Source organism: Bos taurus, chromosome 5 (assembly GCF_002263795.3).
Source record: "Bos taurus isolate L1 Dominette 01449 registration number 42190680 breed Hereford chromosome 5, ARS-UCD2.0, whole genome shotgun sequence".
Taxonomy (NCBI): Eukaryota; Metazoa; Chordata; class Mammalia; order Artiodactyla; family Bovidae; genus Bos; species Bos taurus.
This window is the reverse complement of record NC_037332.1, coordinates 116486964-116501594: the sequence shown is the minus strand read 5'-3', so window position 1 is coordinate 116501594 and position 14631 is coordinate 116486964. Positions and strand designations below refer to the sequence as shown.

Here is a 14631-nt window from a genome sequence, read left to right as displayed (position 1 = left end):
GAAGTGAAGGACTTCCCTGGCGGTCCAGTGGTTAGGATTCCATGATTCCACTGCTTTGGGCGCGGGTTCGATCCCTGGTCAGGGAACTAAGATCCTGCATGCCTTGCAGCACAGCCAACAGCAACAAAGCAAAGTACTGATTTTGGCAATAAAGCTCACAAGAAAGAGAATATTAGCAAACCACTCTAAATGTTTGATAATTTTCTCTGGATTCCCAAATACTACTGCAATAGCCAATCATTACAATAATTCTTTTTTTTCTATAAACAATGGTGGTGGTGGTTTAGTTGCTAAGTTGTGCCCTACCCTTGCGACCCCATGGACTGTAGCCCACCAGGCTCCTCTGTCCATGGGATTCTCCAGGCAAGAATACTGGAGTGGGTTGCCATTTCCTTCTCCAGGGGATCTTCCCACCCAGGAATCGAACCCAGGTCTCCTACATTGCTGGGAGATTCTTTACCGACTTCGCTACAAGGGAAGCCCTGAGCTACAAGGGCTTCAGGCCCTGAGCTATAAACAATAATGGTTCATTTATTTCAGAGACTCTAAAAAAAACCAAATCCTAGTATTTATTTTGGCAAAGTCATATTTAAATCAATGAAAAGTGATAAAACAAATGAAATGATCATAGTCACTGATCACTGGGGAATATGTTCTATTTTAACTATGAACTTTTGGTAAGTTGGGATTTCCTGGTGGTTCAGACAGTAAAGAATCTGCCTGCAATGCAGGAAACCCAGGTTTGATCCCTGGATCAGGAAGATCCCCTGGAGAGGGAAATGGCAACCCACTCCAGTATTCTTGCCTGTAAAATCCCACGGATGGAGGAACCTGGTGGGCTACAGTCCATAGAGTTGCAAAGAGTTGGACACGACTGAGCGACTTCACTTTCACTTGGTAAATTATTCGTTACATGCCTGCGTACTAAGTGGATTCAGTCGTACCCAACTCTTTGCGACCCCATGGACCATAGCCCCGCCAGGCTCCTCTTGTCCATGGGATTCTCTAGGCAAGAATACTGGAGTGGGTTGCCATGCCCTCCTCCAGGGATATTATTCATACAGTAATTCTTAGTTTTTCCATTTTATGAACGTTAGGGATAACCATCCTTATCCAACACTATTGAATGAATAAATTTCGCATGTAAATAAATGTAACTCAGAAAGTTGGCTATCGGTGTAGAAGTGAATGAACAAGCACTGTTAAACCCTTTCTCTCTAGGGATAAACCGGAAAGCCTCACAGGACCCCCTTTCCTGGTGCAGGAGACTGAAATCTCCCCACCACTGCTCCACATGCTGAGACAGTCTCTACAAGCTCCAAACGCTTGCGGCAGCTCCCTAAACGTGGCCTTACCATGAGCATCTAGACCCACCGGTCCTATCATTTTAGAAAGATCTAGGGGCTTCCCCGGTGGCTCAGATGGTAAAGAATCTGCCTTGAATACGGGACACCCGGGTCCGATCCCTGGGCTGGGAAGATCCTCTGGAAAAGGGAATGGCAACTCACTCCACTGTTCTTGCCTGGAAAATCCTGTGGGCAGAGGAGCCTGGCGGGCTACAGTCCAAGGGGTTACAAAGAGTCAGCCACGACTGAGCGGCTAACACAGTGGAGGACAGACGAGATGGTGGGTCATGGACCTGGAGCAGTGTGCTCAGAAGAGATGGTGTCTCTGGTGGGTCTTGGGAAAACGGGCACAGAAAACACTGCAGCTGAAATGTGGCCCGACCTTCATGCGGAGCAGGAGAAATGGCAGCCTCCGAGGGAGCTCGCTGGCTCTTCTGCAGGCCGGTGAGGAAGCAGGCTGAGGCGTTAGGTTCAGTCCCCGCTGGACAAGCACTGAGTGGACGAGCAGCCCAGTGATTTTAAGAACCACTCTGCAAGTGGGCAGATCGCATCACTGACAGAGCCTCCGGGCCCCACGGCATGACGCGTGCCCTGTCTGGGCTCACGAGCATCGGGATGAGCCACTTGCAGGGCACCTGTGGGGTGTCCCTGGCACAAAGGCGGAGGTGCTGGGGTAATCTGACGCACTGTCTTTGAAATGTCTAAACAGCATTCGCAAGATAGTCTTGGACCAAAAAAAAAAAAAGGATCTGATTTCGCATCTGAGGCAAGGAAATATTTTTTAAATTATCTGTGTAGGACTGCAAACATCCTGAATACAAAACTTAAAGCCAAATTTCTAGCAATCTCCAGTTTGATGGAGAAAGACTAAAACTATCTTTTCCCAAAGACTTTAAAAGCAGGCCAGGTTGACCATTTTGGGGGGAAAGTTTGGGGGCAGTTTCTATGAAGTTGGAGCTCAGATTTAAAGTGGACTAGAGAAATATTTTTAAAGAATAGATGGCAGTGTTGCCTCAATTGCAGAAAATACAATATAAGGCCACCTCGACTTTATGCAGATCACTGACTTTTTAAAAGCACATTCAGCAGAAATAAAAATGTTCAATGAATTTTTTTTTTAATGAGTTTTGTTGTTAAAAAAAAAAACTGGAAAAACACTGAGCTAAATGAAGTTAGGTCCTGCCAGCGTCTTTAACATAATGAGTGTACACTGTCCATCTTTAAGAATAATGAGTGTACACTGTCCATCTTTAAGAATACTGAGTGTACACTGTCCATCTTTAAGAATAATGAGTGCACACTGTCCATCTTTAACATAATGAGTGTACACTGTCCATCTTTAAGAATACTGAGTGTACACTGTCCATCTTTAAGAATAATGAGTGTACACTGTCCATCTTTAACATAATGAGTGTACACTGTCCATCTTTAAGAATACTGAGTGTACACTGTCCATCTTTAAGAATAATGAGTGTACACTGTCCATCTTTAAGAATACTGAGTGTACACTGTCCATCTTTAAGAATACTGAGTGTACACTGTCCATCTTTAAGAATAATGAGTGTACACTGTCCATCTTTAAGAATAATGAGTGTACACTGTCCATCTTTAAGAATACTGAGTGTACACTGTCCATCTTTAAGAATACTGAGTGTACACTGTCCATCTTTAACATAATGAGTGTACACTGTCCATCTTTAAGAATACTGAGTGTACACTGTCCATCTTTAAGAATAATGAGTGTACACTGTCCATCTTTAACATAATGAGTGTACACTGTCCATCTTTAAGAATACTGAGTGTACACTGTCCATCTTTAAGAATACTGAGTGTACACTGTCCATCTTTAAGAATACTGAGTGTACACTGTCCATCTTTAAGAATACTGAGTGTACACTGTCCATCTTTAACATAATGAGTGTACACTGTCCACCTTTAAGAATACTGAGTGTACACTGTCCATCTTTAAGAATACTGAGTGTACACTGTCCATCTTTAAGAATAATGAGTGTACACTGTCCATCTTTAACATAATGAGTGTACACTGTCCATCTTTAAGAATACTGAGTGTACACTGTCCATCTTTAAGAATAATGAGTGTACACTGTCCATCTTTAACATACTGAGTGTACACTGTCCACCTTTAAGAATACTGAGTGTACACTGTCCATCTTTAAGAATACTGAGTGTACACTGTCCATCTTTAACATAATGAGTGTACACTGTCCATCTTTAAGAATACTGAGTGTACACTGTCCATCTTTAACATACTGAGTGTACACTGTCCATCTTTAAGAATACTGAGTGTACACTGTCCATCTTTAAGAATAATGAGTGTACACTGTCCATCTTTAAGAATACTGAGTGTACACTGTCCATCTTTAAGAATACTGAGTGTACACTGTCCATCTTTAACATACTGAGTGTACACTGTCCATCTTTAACATACTGAGTGTACACTGTCCATCTTTAAGAATACTGAGTGTACACTGTCCACCTTTAAGACTGGGGTTAGGGACTTCCCTGGTGGTCCAGCGGTTAAGGCTTTGCCATGCAGGGGACGCCAGTTCAATCCCTGGTCGGGGAACTAAGATCCCACATCCCACGCCACTAAGCCCAAACTAGAGTCTGTGAGTCACAACGAAAGATCTCACGTCTCAACTAAGACCCGATGCAGCCAAATAAGTATTTTTTTAAAACAGAAATCACCTGCTAAAAAAATTTATTAAAAAAAAAAAAAGAACTGTTTGACTGCAGAATGCCTATTATTATTATTGGTAAGACATTTCATAGGACTAGCATAGACTGGCTACATAATTTTCAGGGCCCAGTGCAACATGCCAGTCACTTACTCAGAAGCAATTAAGACTTTCAAGACAGTGACAGAGAGCATGAAACCCCAGCGCAGGGCCCGCTAAGCGGGGGGCGGTGTGAGACAGGACACACAGCCAGGACGCCAGCCCTGGACTGGTTTTACATGAAATATTCTCTCATAAACGAAGACTTCGATCGTAACGAGTATTTCATTTTTATAAAATTATCAGTTGGGTTTTAGAAGGCAGGCCTCATTAACAGGCAAAATTAGAAACCATTTGGATTCAAAACAAGTGCGAACATTTAAAACCATGTTTATTACAGCCAAAGAGAAATTGTAGAGTAAGACCCTTGAAAGTTTGCCAAACTTTATTGAGAACTATTCTCCATTAGACTATTTTAGAAGTCCTGGAAGCTTTCATTTAACTTTGGAATGTGCCTTTTCTACTCAAGCTTGAATATGAATATATCTGATGTTACAGGTGGTCATTTCAAATCAATGAAAGTGAAAGTGAAGTCGCTCAGTCGTGTCCGACTCTTAGCGACCCCATGGACTGCAGCCTACCAGGCTCCTCCATCCATGGGATTTTCCAGGCAACAGTACTGGAGTGGGGTACCACTGATGCTACAGGTGGTCCTTTCAAATCAATGTAGCACATCATAAAAAGTTTAAACAGCATAAGGCAGAAAGCTGCCCACTTTCCCCTCAGAACTGTGCAGGCATGCATGCTAAGTCCCTACAGTCATGTCTGACTCTTTGCAATCCTGTGGAGTGTAGCCCGCCAGGCTCCTCTGTCCAAGGAATTCTCCAGGCTAGAATACTGGAGTGGGCTGCCATGCCCTCCTCCAGGAGACCTTCCTGACCCAGGGATCAAACCCTGGTCTCTTTAGGTCTCCTGCATGGGCAGGTGGCTTCTTTACCACTACTGCCATCTGGGAAGCACCCACCCCGAATCGCTCTGGGCCAAATCCAGAAGGCTCCCCTCACTGATCCATTACTTTTTTTCCGCTCACACCTGAAGTGTTCTATGTGTGTCAATGATGTTCCTTATAAGAGTTCATTTCCGAAACACATTCAAAAAGCATTTTCTGTGAAAACTTAGGCAGCACTATCTTTTAGGAGAAATTTAATTGTGAGTTATTTGGCAGAATCGCTTTGGATGACATTATCTAATAAGCTCTTGATGAGGTTTTACTACACGTTTCTCGACATAAAACAGTGTGTTCTTCAGCCTACTGACAACTGAAGTTATAGGTATAATATTTCAGTGTAGCACAGCAGGCCAGACCCCAGGGTGTGGTGGCAGGGGGTGTCAGCAAGGTCCACCGTGCCTGGGCAGCTCTACCTCTGTCTGAGCACAGATGGAGTAGCAGAGCCTGTGGCCCCGAGCTGGATGCCCCAAGCTCTGGCATGCCCTGGGCAGGCCAGGGAGACAGGGGAAGGGCCATGTCTCCATGTATATGGGGCATGGGCGGGAGGTGAGCCCACCTGGGAGCACACAGGGTCATCAAAGGCAGTGACTGTCCCCTGGACACTCCCTTTCAAATTGGTACCTGTGATGCTGCGGTTTGGAGGTGGGGGCAGAAGCGGGCGATGGACCCTTAGCCATACCCTGAACTCCATTTTTCCTATCCAGCGAAACCCAATCCTAGACTACTTGTCTATTATTTATTTCCTTGAGGCCAAAACACAGATTCCTCTCCCCAGGCCACTGTGTGACAGTCCTCAGCTGTCCAGGTTCCCACTGGCCTTGGATGACGGGCTCCTCCTCGGAGTTCGTGGACCTCAGTGGGGTATGGGAAAGACACTCTACAGAAATCAAGTTAATATTAAAGAAGAGTGTTCGGCTCAGAGTAAAGATGACTTATAAGTTAGCTTTACATTCTGAAAACCCAAGGGAGAAGTAGAAGATCTCGGCAACATCTCAAAAGATTCAAAGAGATAAAAAATTTGGACTACAAGATCAAACCAGTCAATCCTAAAGGAAATCAACCCTGACTATTCGCTGGAAGGACTTGATGCTGAGGCTGAAGTTACAATACTTTGGCTACCTGATGGGAAGAGCTGACTCATTGGAAAGACCCTGATGCTGGGAAAGATTGAAGGCAGGAAGAGAAGGGGACGACAGAGGATGAGATGGTTGGATGGTGTCACCGACTCAATGGACATGAGTGAGCAAACTCTGGGAGATGATGAAGGACAGGAAAGCCTGGTGTGCTGCAGTCCGTGGGGTCACAAAGAGTCGGACATGATTTAGCGACTGAACGACAACAACTCGGGGCTGTACCAATCATTTCCAGGGTAGAAATTCAAAGGTGAAAGGTTACTTTGCTTTCACCCCCGTGATGTGGAAAGGATTGAGTCTGTGCTGGCCCAGCTTGGGTACAGCTTTACCAATTTAACGAGAGTTAGCTCAAACCCTTCTGAAGTACCTCAGCCTGTTTCATTGGAGAAATCACCAAAGAATGAAAAGACTCAGTAGAAAAGAGGCTGGGTGTGTTCATGAAAGTAAGCAGCTTGTGAAATGCTTTATTTTCCTGTGACTAAAAGTTCCAGCTTGTAATTCCCAATAGGGATGGCTTCAAGCTACTCATTAGTACACATTAAACCTGTTGCACCATGCTCGTAGGGAAGAGGCAGAACGTCTTGATTTGCCAACCTTGGGCCATGCCCCGCTTTGAAGGCCACTCTGAGATCAGTCCTATAACGGAGACAGGCTGGGCTCATTGTGGGGTGGGGGCCAGGTGGGGGCCGGGTGGCACTAAGCTGGGCAGGCAAGTGTCAGCGCCCACAAGGGGCATTCTTAGCTGCTCCCAAGAAGGTCCAGAACTGTCCAAAAGACAGTAAAAATAAAGTTACTGAAAACAAAAGGACCCCTTCTAAGCCTGGAGATGTCATTTGCTTCTTACTGGAAAGATGAGGGGTGGGTAGGAATGGGGCACACTGGTGAGGACAGAGTATTTTTTAGGAGCAAGGATACAGGGGCACATTCTGAGTCAGAAGGGAATGGGTTAATTTTCTGAGATTAAAAAAAAATCACTGATACAGCTCTAGAATCTGGTAAACTATTAAACAGAGTTTTGGGGCACATTAATTACACAGTCATTATACTAACTTGGTTGCTGGGAGCGTTGAGGTGGATCAATGGATGGGAATTGCTGTCAGGCTGAGTTTCACAGTCTCTGAATGAAAATGTTTCCATTGCATTGTCTGTCGTTTGCCTCGGGGATAAATATTATTTTCCCAACATTCAGAACATACTTCCTCCACCCTCTGCCACGACTCTAGCTGACAGGTTGCCCAGGGAGCCCGTCAGACTGTAACTAACAGAGCAGAGCCACCCACCGGGTTGTTGTTGGTCTTCCCGGCAAGGATGACCCGGGCCTTGATCTTGTTCATGTTGAAGTTCTTCAGGTAGGCCTCGTAAATCCTCTTGGCCAGAGACTTGAGATCCGCGGTTTCGGAATCTTCTAGGTCATGCTCACACGTAAGGATTTCTGCCTTCAATTTTGCTTTTTCAGATCTTGGCATTCGTCCAAAACGAATCGCTGGGGGTCGGAGGGGAGACACGGAATCATGGGAAACAGAGAAATGAAGGACGTAACGGGGAGTGATGACTAACAGCTGCAGGGAAAGTTCACACTACGGGTCAAACTGTGGGCGAACATCAGCAGGAAGTCAGAACACACTTCACGGCTCAGCTTTCCCCCTGTGGAGCGGTGGGCATGCTGCTCACACTCCACGTAGCCTAGACTTTCAAAACCAAAAGGTTAAAGCAAAAATAGCACCATTACTCACTTCATCAATAGGACGGGCTCAAGGTCACTTGATGTCATTAAGTGTATAATTGACCCTTTCAATCAAGGAGATGAAAGTGAGCCTTAGAAGGAGTTAACTATTACCTTTTTCTTTTTCAGAAGGTAGACGAGCAACTCTTATGAACATTATTTTAAACTTACTTTCACGTAGTGATTGGCATGTTTTAAAATAAAAGTAGGGGGCCTTCCCTGGCGGCCCAGTGGTTAGGACTCCATGCTTCCAATGCAGGGGGCGTGGGTTTGACCCCTGGTTGGGAAAGGATCCCACATACCACATGGCTTGGCCAAAAAAACCCAATAATAATAATAATTAAAATAAAAGTATGACTGAATATAATTAAACTTATGGTAAAATGTTTGAAATGGCACACACTTCATATATATGATCTGAACATTATCTCTGTGATTTCCAAGTGTTTGCAAAGTCTTATATCCAAGTTTCACCATTTGAAGTTTCTAACCATAACACCAAGGGCTGTACTGGATTTCTGCCCTCTGAGACTTACTTTCTTAGGCTCTCGTGTTACAAAATGACCTGAATATTAAATGCTGCAGCACATTCATTCAAAGTACAGCACGTTCCAAGCCCACAAGGGAGGCAGACGGAGGCATGGGTGGGTGAAGTTTGAGAGACAACCTTACCTACCATTATGGGACATCCCAACTGAAAGGCACTTGTGGAAACGACAGTATTGGCACTTATTCCGATTCTTTTTCTGAATCTTGCAACTACGGTCACATTTGTCATACACCAGCTTCAGCCGAATCGTTCTCCTAAAGAAACCCTGTGGATTAACATACAGTTTGTTAACGACTAGGAACTGATGATCAGCGTCATTCCTTTATTCACGCTTCTTGTTCACTTACTGTCTCTTTTAAGATGAACTAAATGTAGAGACATGGTTCATCTAAAAAGTCGAATGTAGGGACTCCCCCGGTTAAGACTGAGCTCCCAGTGCAGGGGGCACGGGTTTGATCCTTGGTTGGGGAACTAGATCCCATGTGCAGCACAGCCCGGGCAAATAAAAACATAAAGTTCATAATTTTTTTTTTTAAGTCTGATATAATTGAGGCAGGTTGAAATTTTGAAATTTCATTCCATGGAAAAGGAAAAGTAAGAAAATGAGGCAAAATTCAAAGTAATACCAATACCGCCTCACCTGGGAAGGCACACAGTCTCCCAAAGAGTGACCCCACCCAGCTAAGACTCTACAAGTGTGACTTTCTCTTCTTGGAGAACAGGTCCATTTGGGTGATGAAAGTGTTCTAAGCATTTCTGTGGGAGAATATAAACTCTCTAAAAGATAAAGATTATACAATAAAGGGAGGCTAGCTTCTTATAAATGGAGAAGGCAATGGCACCCCACTCCAGTACTCTTGCCTGGAAAATCCCATGGATGGAGGAGCCTGGTAGGCTGCAGTCTATGGGATCGCTAGGAGTCCGACACGACTGAGCGACTTCACTTTGACTTTTCACTTTCATGCATTGGAGAAGGAAATGGCAACCCACTCCAGTGTTTCTGCCTGGAGAATCCCAGGGACCGGGGAGCCTGGTGGGCTGCCGTCTATGGGGTTGCACAGAGTCGGACACGACTGAAGCAACTTGGCGGCAGCAGCTGGTTGTAAATAACTTTCTTGCTTTATAAAAGCATCTTAAACTTTACCCAGTGAGAAACAACTTTTAAAAAACCCAAAGTAAACAAAGGTGACTAAGCCGTGGCCCGGTGGAAAGACAGCTTTGCAAGGAGCAAGGCACTCGCTGCGGGGCCCGCGGTTCGGGTGGACGGGCCCCGGCAGAAAGGACACCCTGGGGCGTGCCGCAGCATCGGGGAGGACTCTGCCCGGGCTCTGGCCTTTGGCTGGCACATGCTGCGGGCTCCACCACTGCCCTCCGCGGCCTTCTGAGGACGATGCAGAGAGAATGTGCGCGGAAGCTGTCTGACCTCGCGTCGCCATGAAGGGAGCAGCCTTAACGTGGTTCATTCTCCTTCAAACAACACACTTGCCACATCGCGAATAAAGAGCAGTCCAGCAATATACCACAGGCTTTCCAAAGAGAGAAATGAACGTGTTACTGGGGTCAGTTTCTGATCAACAGCTTTAACGTGCTTGTGCTAAGTCACTTCCGTCGCGTCTGACTCTGTGTCACCCCATGGACTGTAGCCCACCGGGCTCTTCTTGTCCATGGGATTTTCCAGGCAACAATACTGGAGTGGGTGGCCATTTCCTTCTCCAGGGGATCTTCCCCACCCAGGGACTGAGCCCGAGTCTCCTGCGGCTCCTGCACTGCAGGCGGATTCTTTGCCACTGAGCCACCAGGGACGCCCTTTAGCAGATCTTTCTTACTAACGACAAACATTTGTGTATAACATAAAGGGAAGCACACGTGGTCCCTGAAAGGTCACTTTTCTCCGCATCCAGGGTCCCCGTACCTTGCAGCCCTCACATGCGTGGACACCGTAGTGGTAGCCAGAGGCTTTGTCCCCGCAGATCCTACACTCGATGTTCAGGGCGATGCTGGATGACTCCTCGGCGCTGCCAGGGACCGCGGGGTAGGAGACGGACGAGGGGCTCGAGGCGGGGGACAGGGTGTCTAGGAAAGGAAGGGGCGGGTTATGAGCTTCCGCGCTCTCACCATCCAGCGCCCAGACCAGCTTTCTGAGGATCCATCCCCGCCTAACCACTCCCGCCCTCCATCCAGCACCCAGACCAGCTTTCTGAGGATCCGATCCCCGCCTAACCACTCCCGCCCTCCATCCAGCACCAAGACCAGCTTTCTGAGGATCCGATCCCCGCCTAACCACTCCCGCCCTCCATCCAGCACCCAGACCAGCTTTCTGAGGATCCGATCCCCGCCTAACCACTCCCGCCCTCAACCCCCGCCACCCCACCGCCCCGGGCTTTGACTGGGGAGGCGTCAGCTGCTGGGTAGGGCTCCCTTCCTGTGTCAGCCCTGGCCCGGCCCTCCCACAGCGACCAGGGCGGGGACATCTGGAAGCTCCCCTAGCCAGGGACTCCCCAACTGAAAAAAAACAAAAAACAACTATACCCTTTAACTCATAAAAATCAAAACAAAATGGACCAAATCACGGCCCCATAGAAAAGGCCACTTCCCAAGCAGCCTATACACATGAATGCTCACAGCAGCTTTATTCTTCATTCCAAAAACTGAAGTGTCCCACACAGAACTTGTTGCTTTTTTTTTGCATCCTCCCTTCCAGCCCTTTTGTAATTGTTAACTCAGTAAATTGCACCAGAAGGACAATAAAAATCCATGAGGGCGACCCAAAAGCACAACTCAAGAAAAAAAGAAGTTGGGCTTTCTTAAAATTAAAAACGCCTGCTCTGCAAAAGACACTGTTAAGAAAATGAAAAGACAAGCCACAGACTGGGAGAAGCTATTTGCAAAACACATCCGCAATAATAGAGCTGCATCCCAAATACATGAACGAGTCTTACAGCTCGATAGCAATGAAATTAAAAACTCAATTAAAAACAGAGGATCCGGATAGATATGTGGCTGAAGAAGACACAGAGAGCAAGCAAGAACATGAAAACATGCCCCCCATCAATGGTCGCTGGGCAACTGTGAAGTAAAACAACGAGACATCACGGTGCAGCTATCAGAACTGCTAAAATCCAAAAAGCTGACACCATCGAATGATGGTGAGGAGGTGGAGGAAAAGAAGCTCTCCTTCTAAGGAAGAGAGTGGTGCAGCTGCTTTGAAAGGCCGTTTGGCGCTTTCTTATGAAGCAAAACAGTCTTAAAGAATCACACTGCTAGACACTGGCACATGGTGCTGGAGGAGACTCCTGAGAGCCCCTTGGACTGCAAGGAGATCCAACCAGTCCATCGCAAAGGAAATCAACCCTGAATATTCATTGGAAGGACTGATGCTGAAGCTGAAGCTCCAACACTTTGGCCACCTGATGCGAAGAACTGACTCTTTGGAAAAGACCCTGATGCTGGGAAAGACTGAAGGCAAGAGAAGGGGGCGACAGAGGATGAGATGGTTGGATGGCATCACTGACGTGATGGACATGAGTTTGAGTCAACTCCGGGACTTGGTGATGGACAGGGAGGCCTGGTGTCCTGCAGTCCATGGGGTCACAAAGAGTTGGACCAGACTTGGCGACTGAACGACAGTAACAATACGGACAAAAGTGATCTGAAAATGTGTGTCCACACAGAAACCTGCATGTGAATGTTTTCAGCAGCTTTATTCTTTATAGTTGCTTTACGGTGTTGTGTTTAGTTGCTGCCGTACAGAACAGTGACTCAGTCACACACGTATATTCTGATCCTTTACGGTTCGTCACAAGACACTGAGCGTGGGTCCCCGTGCTGCACAGCAGGACCGTGTTTTTTTCCACCCCGTATATACCAGTTTGCATCTGCGAATTCCAGCTCCCGATCCTCCCCTCCCCCACTCCTCCCCCTTGGGAACCCCAAGTCTGCGCTCTATCTCTGTGTGTCTCTGTTTGGTAAATATGCTCATTTCTGGTCGAGTTTTAGATTCCACCATAGCTGATGTCATATGCTATTGGTCTCTCTCTTTACGACTTACTTAGTATGAAAATCTCCAGTTGCATCCATGTTGCTCCAAATGGCTGAGAAAAATGAAAAATCACTTCTTTTTTGTAATGGCTGAGTGATATTCCATTGAACCTACATATGCACCACATCTTCTTTATCCACTCCTCTGTCGATGGACGTTTAGGAGGTTTCCACGTCTCGGCTATTGTGGACAGCGCTGTAGCAGCTTTATTCTTAATTGCCAAGAGGCCCCTCAATAGGTAAGGTCAGTTCCTAAAGGCTACATATGCGGTTCTTAATATCTGACATTTGGGGAAAGGCAGAGCTATCGGTGGTAAAAAGATCAGCAGCTGGAGTGGGGTGAGGGAGGCAGGGCTGAATGGGGGAAGCACGGTGGCTTTTTCAAGGTGGTGAAACTATTCATATGAAATTGTAATGGTGAATACACGACCTATTTACTGGTCAAAATCCACAGAGTTTTACAGTTCAGAGTGAACTTTAATGTGTGCAAATAAAAAAAATAATTGAGGAGGTCCAGGGGCTCCAGAATGAAACACAGAATGCAATTATACAACCTAACTATATCACAAATGTGGGAAGCATTTGTAGGAAAGCTGATGAAGATGTTCACCTGCATGACCTTGGAAATGCACGGAGTCTGTGAGTCCAGAGGAAAAGGGAACTGCGCCTGGTCATTGTCCTGAGCCAGTAAGGTTGTCCCCACAGGGCCCTGGGGGAGCAGTTCTGAGGCCCCTGCACTTGCTGTTCTGTCGTTCGGTCCTGTCTGACTCTTTGTGACGCCATGGACTGCAGCACACCAGGCTTCCCTGTCCATCACCAATTCCCGGAGCTTGCTCAAACTGGTGTCTATCGAGTCGGTGATGCCATCCAGCCATCTCATCCTCTGTCGTCCCCTTCTTCTCCTGCCTTCAATCTTCCCCAGCATCAGGGTCTTTTCCAGTGAGTCAGTTCTTCACATCAGGTGGCCAAAGTATTGAAGTTGCAGCTTCAGCATCAGTCCTTTCAAAGAATTGTCAGGCCTGATCTCCTTTAGGATGCACTGGTTGGATCTCCTTGCAGTCCAAGGGGCTCTCAAGAGTCTTCTCCAACACCACAGTTTGAAGGCATCAATTCTTCAGTGCTCAGCCTTTTTTTATTGTCCAGCTCTCACATCCGTGCATGACTGCTGGAAAAAAACCATAACTTTGATGTAGGCAAAGTAATGTCTCTGCTTTTAAATACGCTATCTAGTTTTGTCATAGCTTTTCTTCTAAGGAGCAAGCATGTTTGAATTTCATGGCTGCAGTCACCATCTGCAGTGATTTTGGAGCCCAAGAAAATAAAGTCTGTTACTGTTTCCATTGTTTCCCCATCTATTTGCCATGAAGTGATGGGACCAGATGCTATGGTCTTAGTTCTTTGAATGTTGAGTTTTAAGCCAACTTTTTTACTCTCCCCTTTCACTTTCATCAAGAGGCTCTTTAGTTCCACTTTGCTTTCTGCCATAAGCATGGTATCATCTGCATATCTGAGATTATTGATATTTCTCCTGGCAATCTTGATTCCAGCTTGTGCTTCATCCAGCCCAGCATTTCGCATGATATACTCTGTATATAAGTTAAATAAGCAGGGTGACAATATACAGCAGCCTTGACGTACTCCTTTCCCAATCTGGAACCAGTCTGTTGTTCCATGTCTGGTTCTAACTGTTGCTTCTTGATCTGCATGCGGGTTTCTCAGGAGGAAGGTAAGGTGGTCTGGTATTCCCATCTCGAAGAATTTTCCAGAGTTTGTTGTGATCCACACAATCAGAGGCTTTGGCGTAGTCAGTGAAGCAGAAGTAGAAGGCACTACACTGGAAATGAAAAACTAAATGTTCATTTAATGATGGTGGATGGATGGATGGATGGATGGTGGATGGATGGATGGATGGTGGATGGATGGATGGATGGTGGATACTGTTGGAGTATGAGCTCACAGATAAGAATAAGAGGCTAGAGTGGTCCATGAGGTGGTGGATTAGAGGTACAGACATTTGTTTGAACTTATATCACCTTAACATAGAGACAGACAGCTGTATATAGAAATACAGACACGTGTACATATGTGGGTTTG

At 46.1% G+C, this 14631-nt stretch overlaps 1 protein-coding gene across 5 annotated transcripts in view; it reads right to left on the bottom strand.

Annotated features, from left to right (window-relative positions):
• Positions 1–14631, bottom strand: part of PPARA (peroxisome proliferator activated receptor alpha) — a 74898-nt gene that overhangs the window by 12218 nt on the left and 48049 nt on the right. For 4 of the 5 annotated variants that reach the window (XM_024991367.2, XM_005207472.5, NM_001034036.1 and 1 more), the window contains 3 exon segments: positions 10412–10572; positions 8626–8764; positions 7507–7709 (listed from right to left, as the gene is read on the bottom strand). In XM_024991367.2, coding sequence (XP_024847135.1) covers positions 7507–7709; positions 8626–8638 — 216 coding nt within the window. In that variant the 5' untranslated portion in view covers positions 8639–8764; positions 10412–10572. 5 annotated transcript variants of the gene reach the window in all.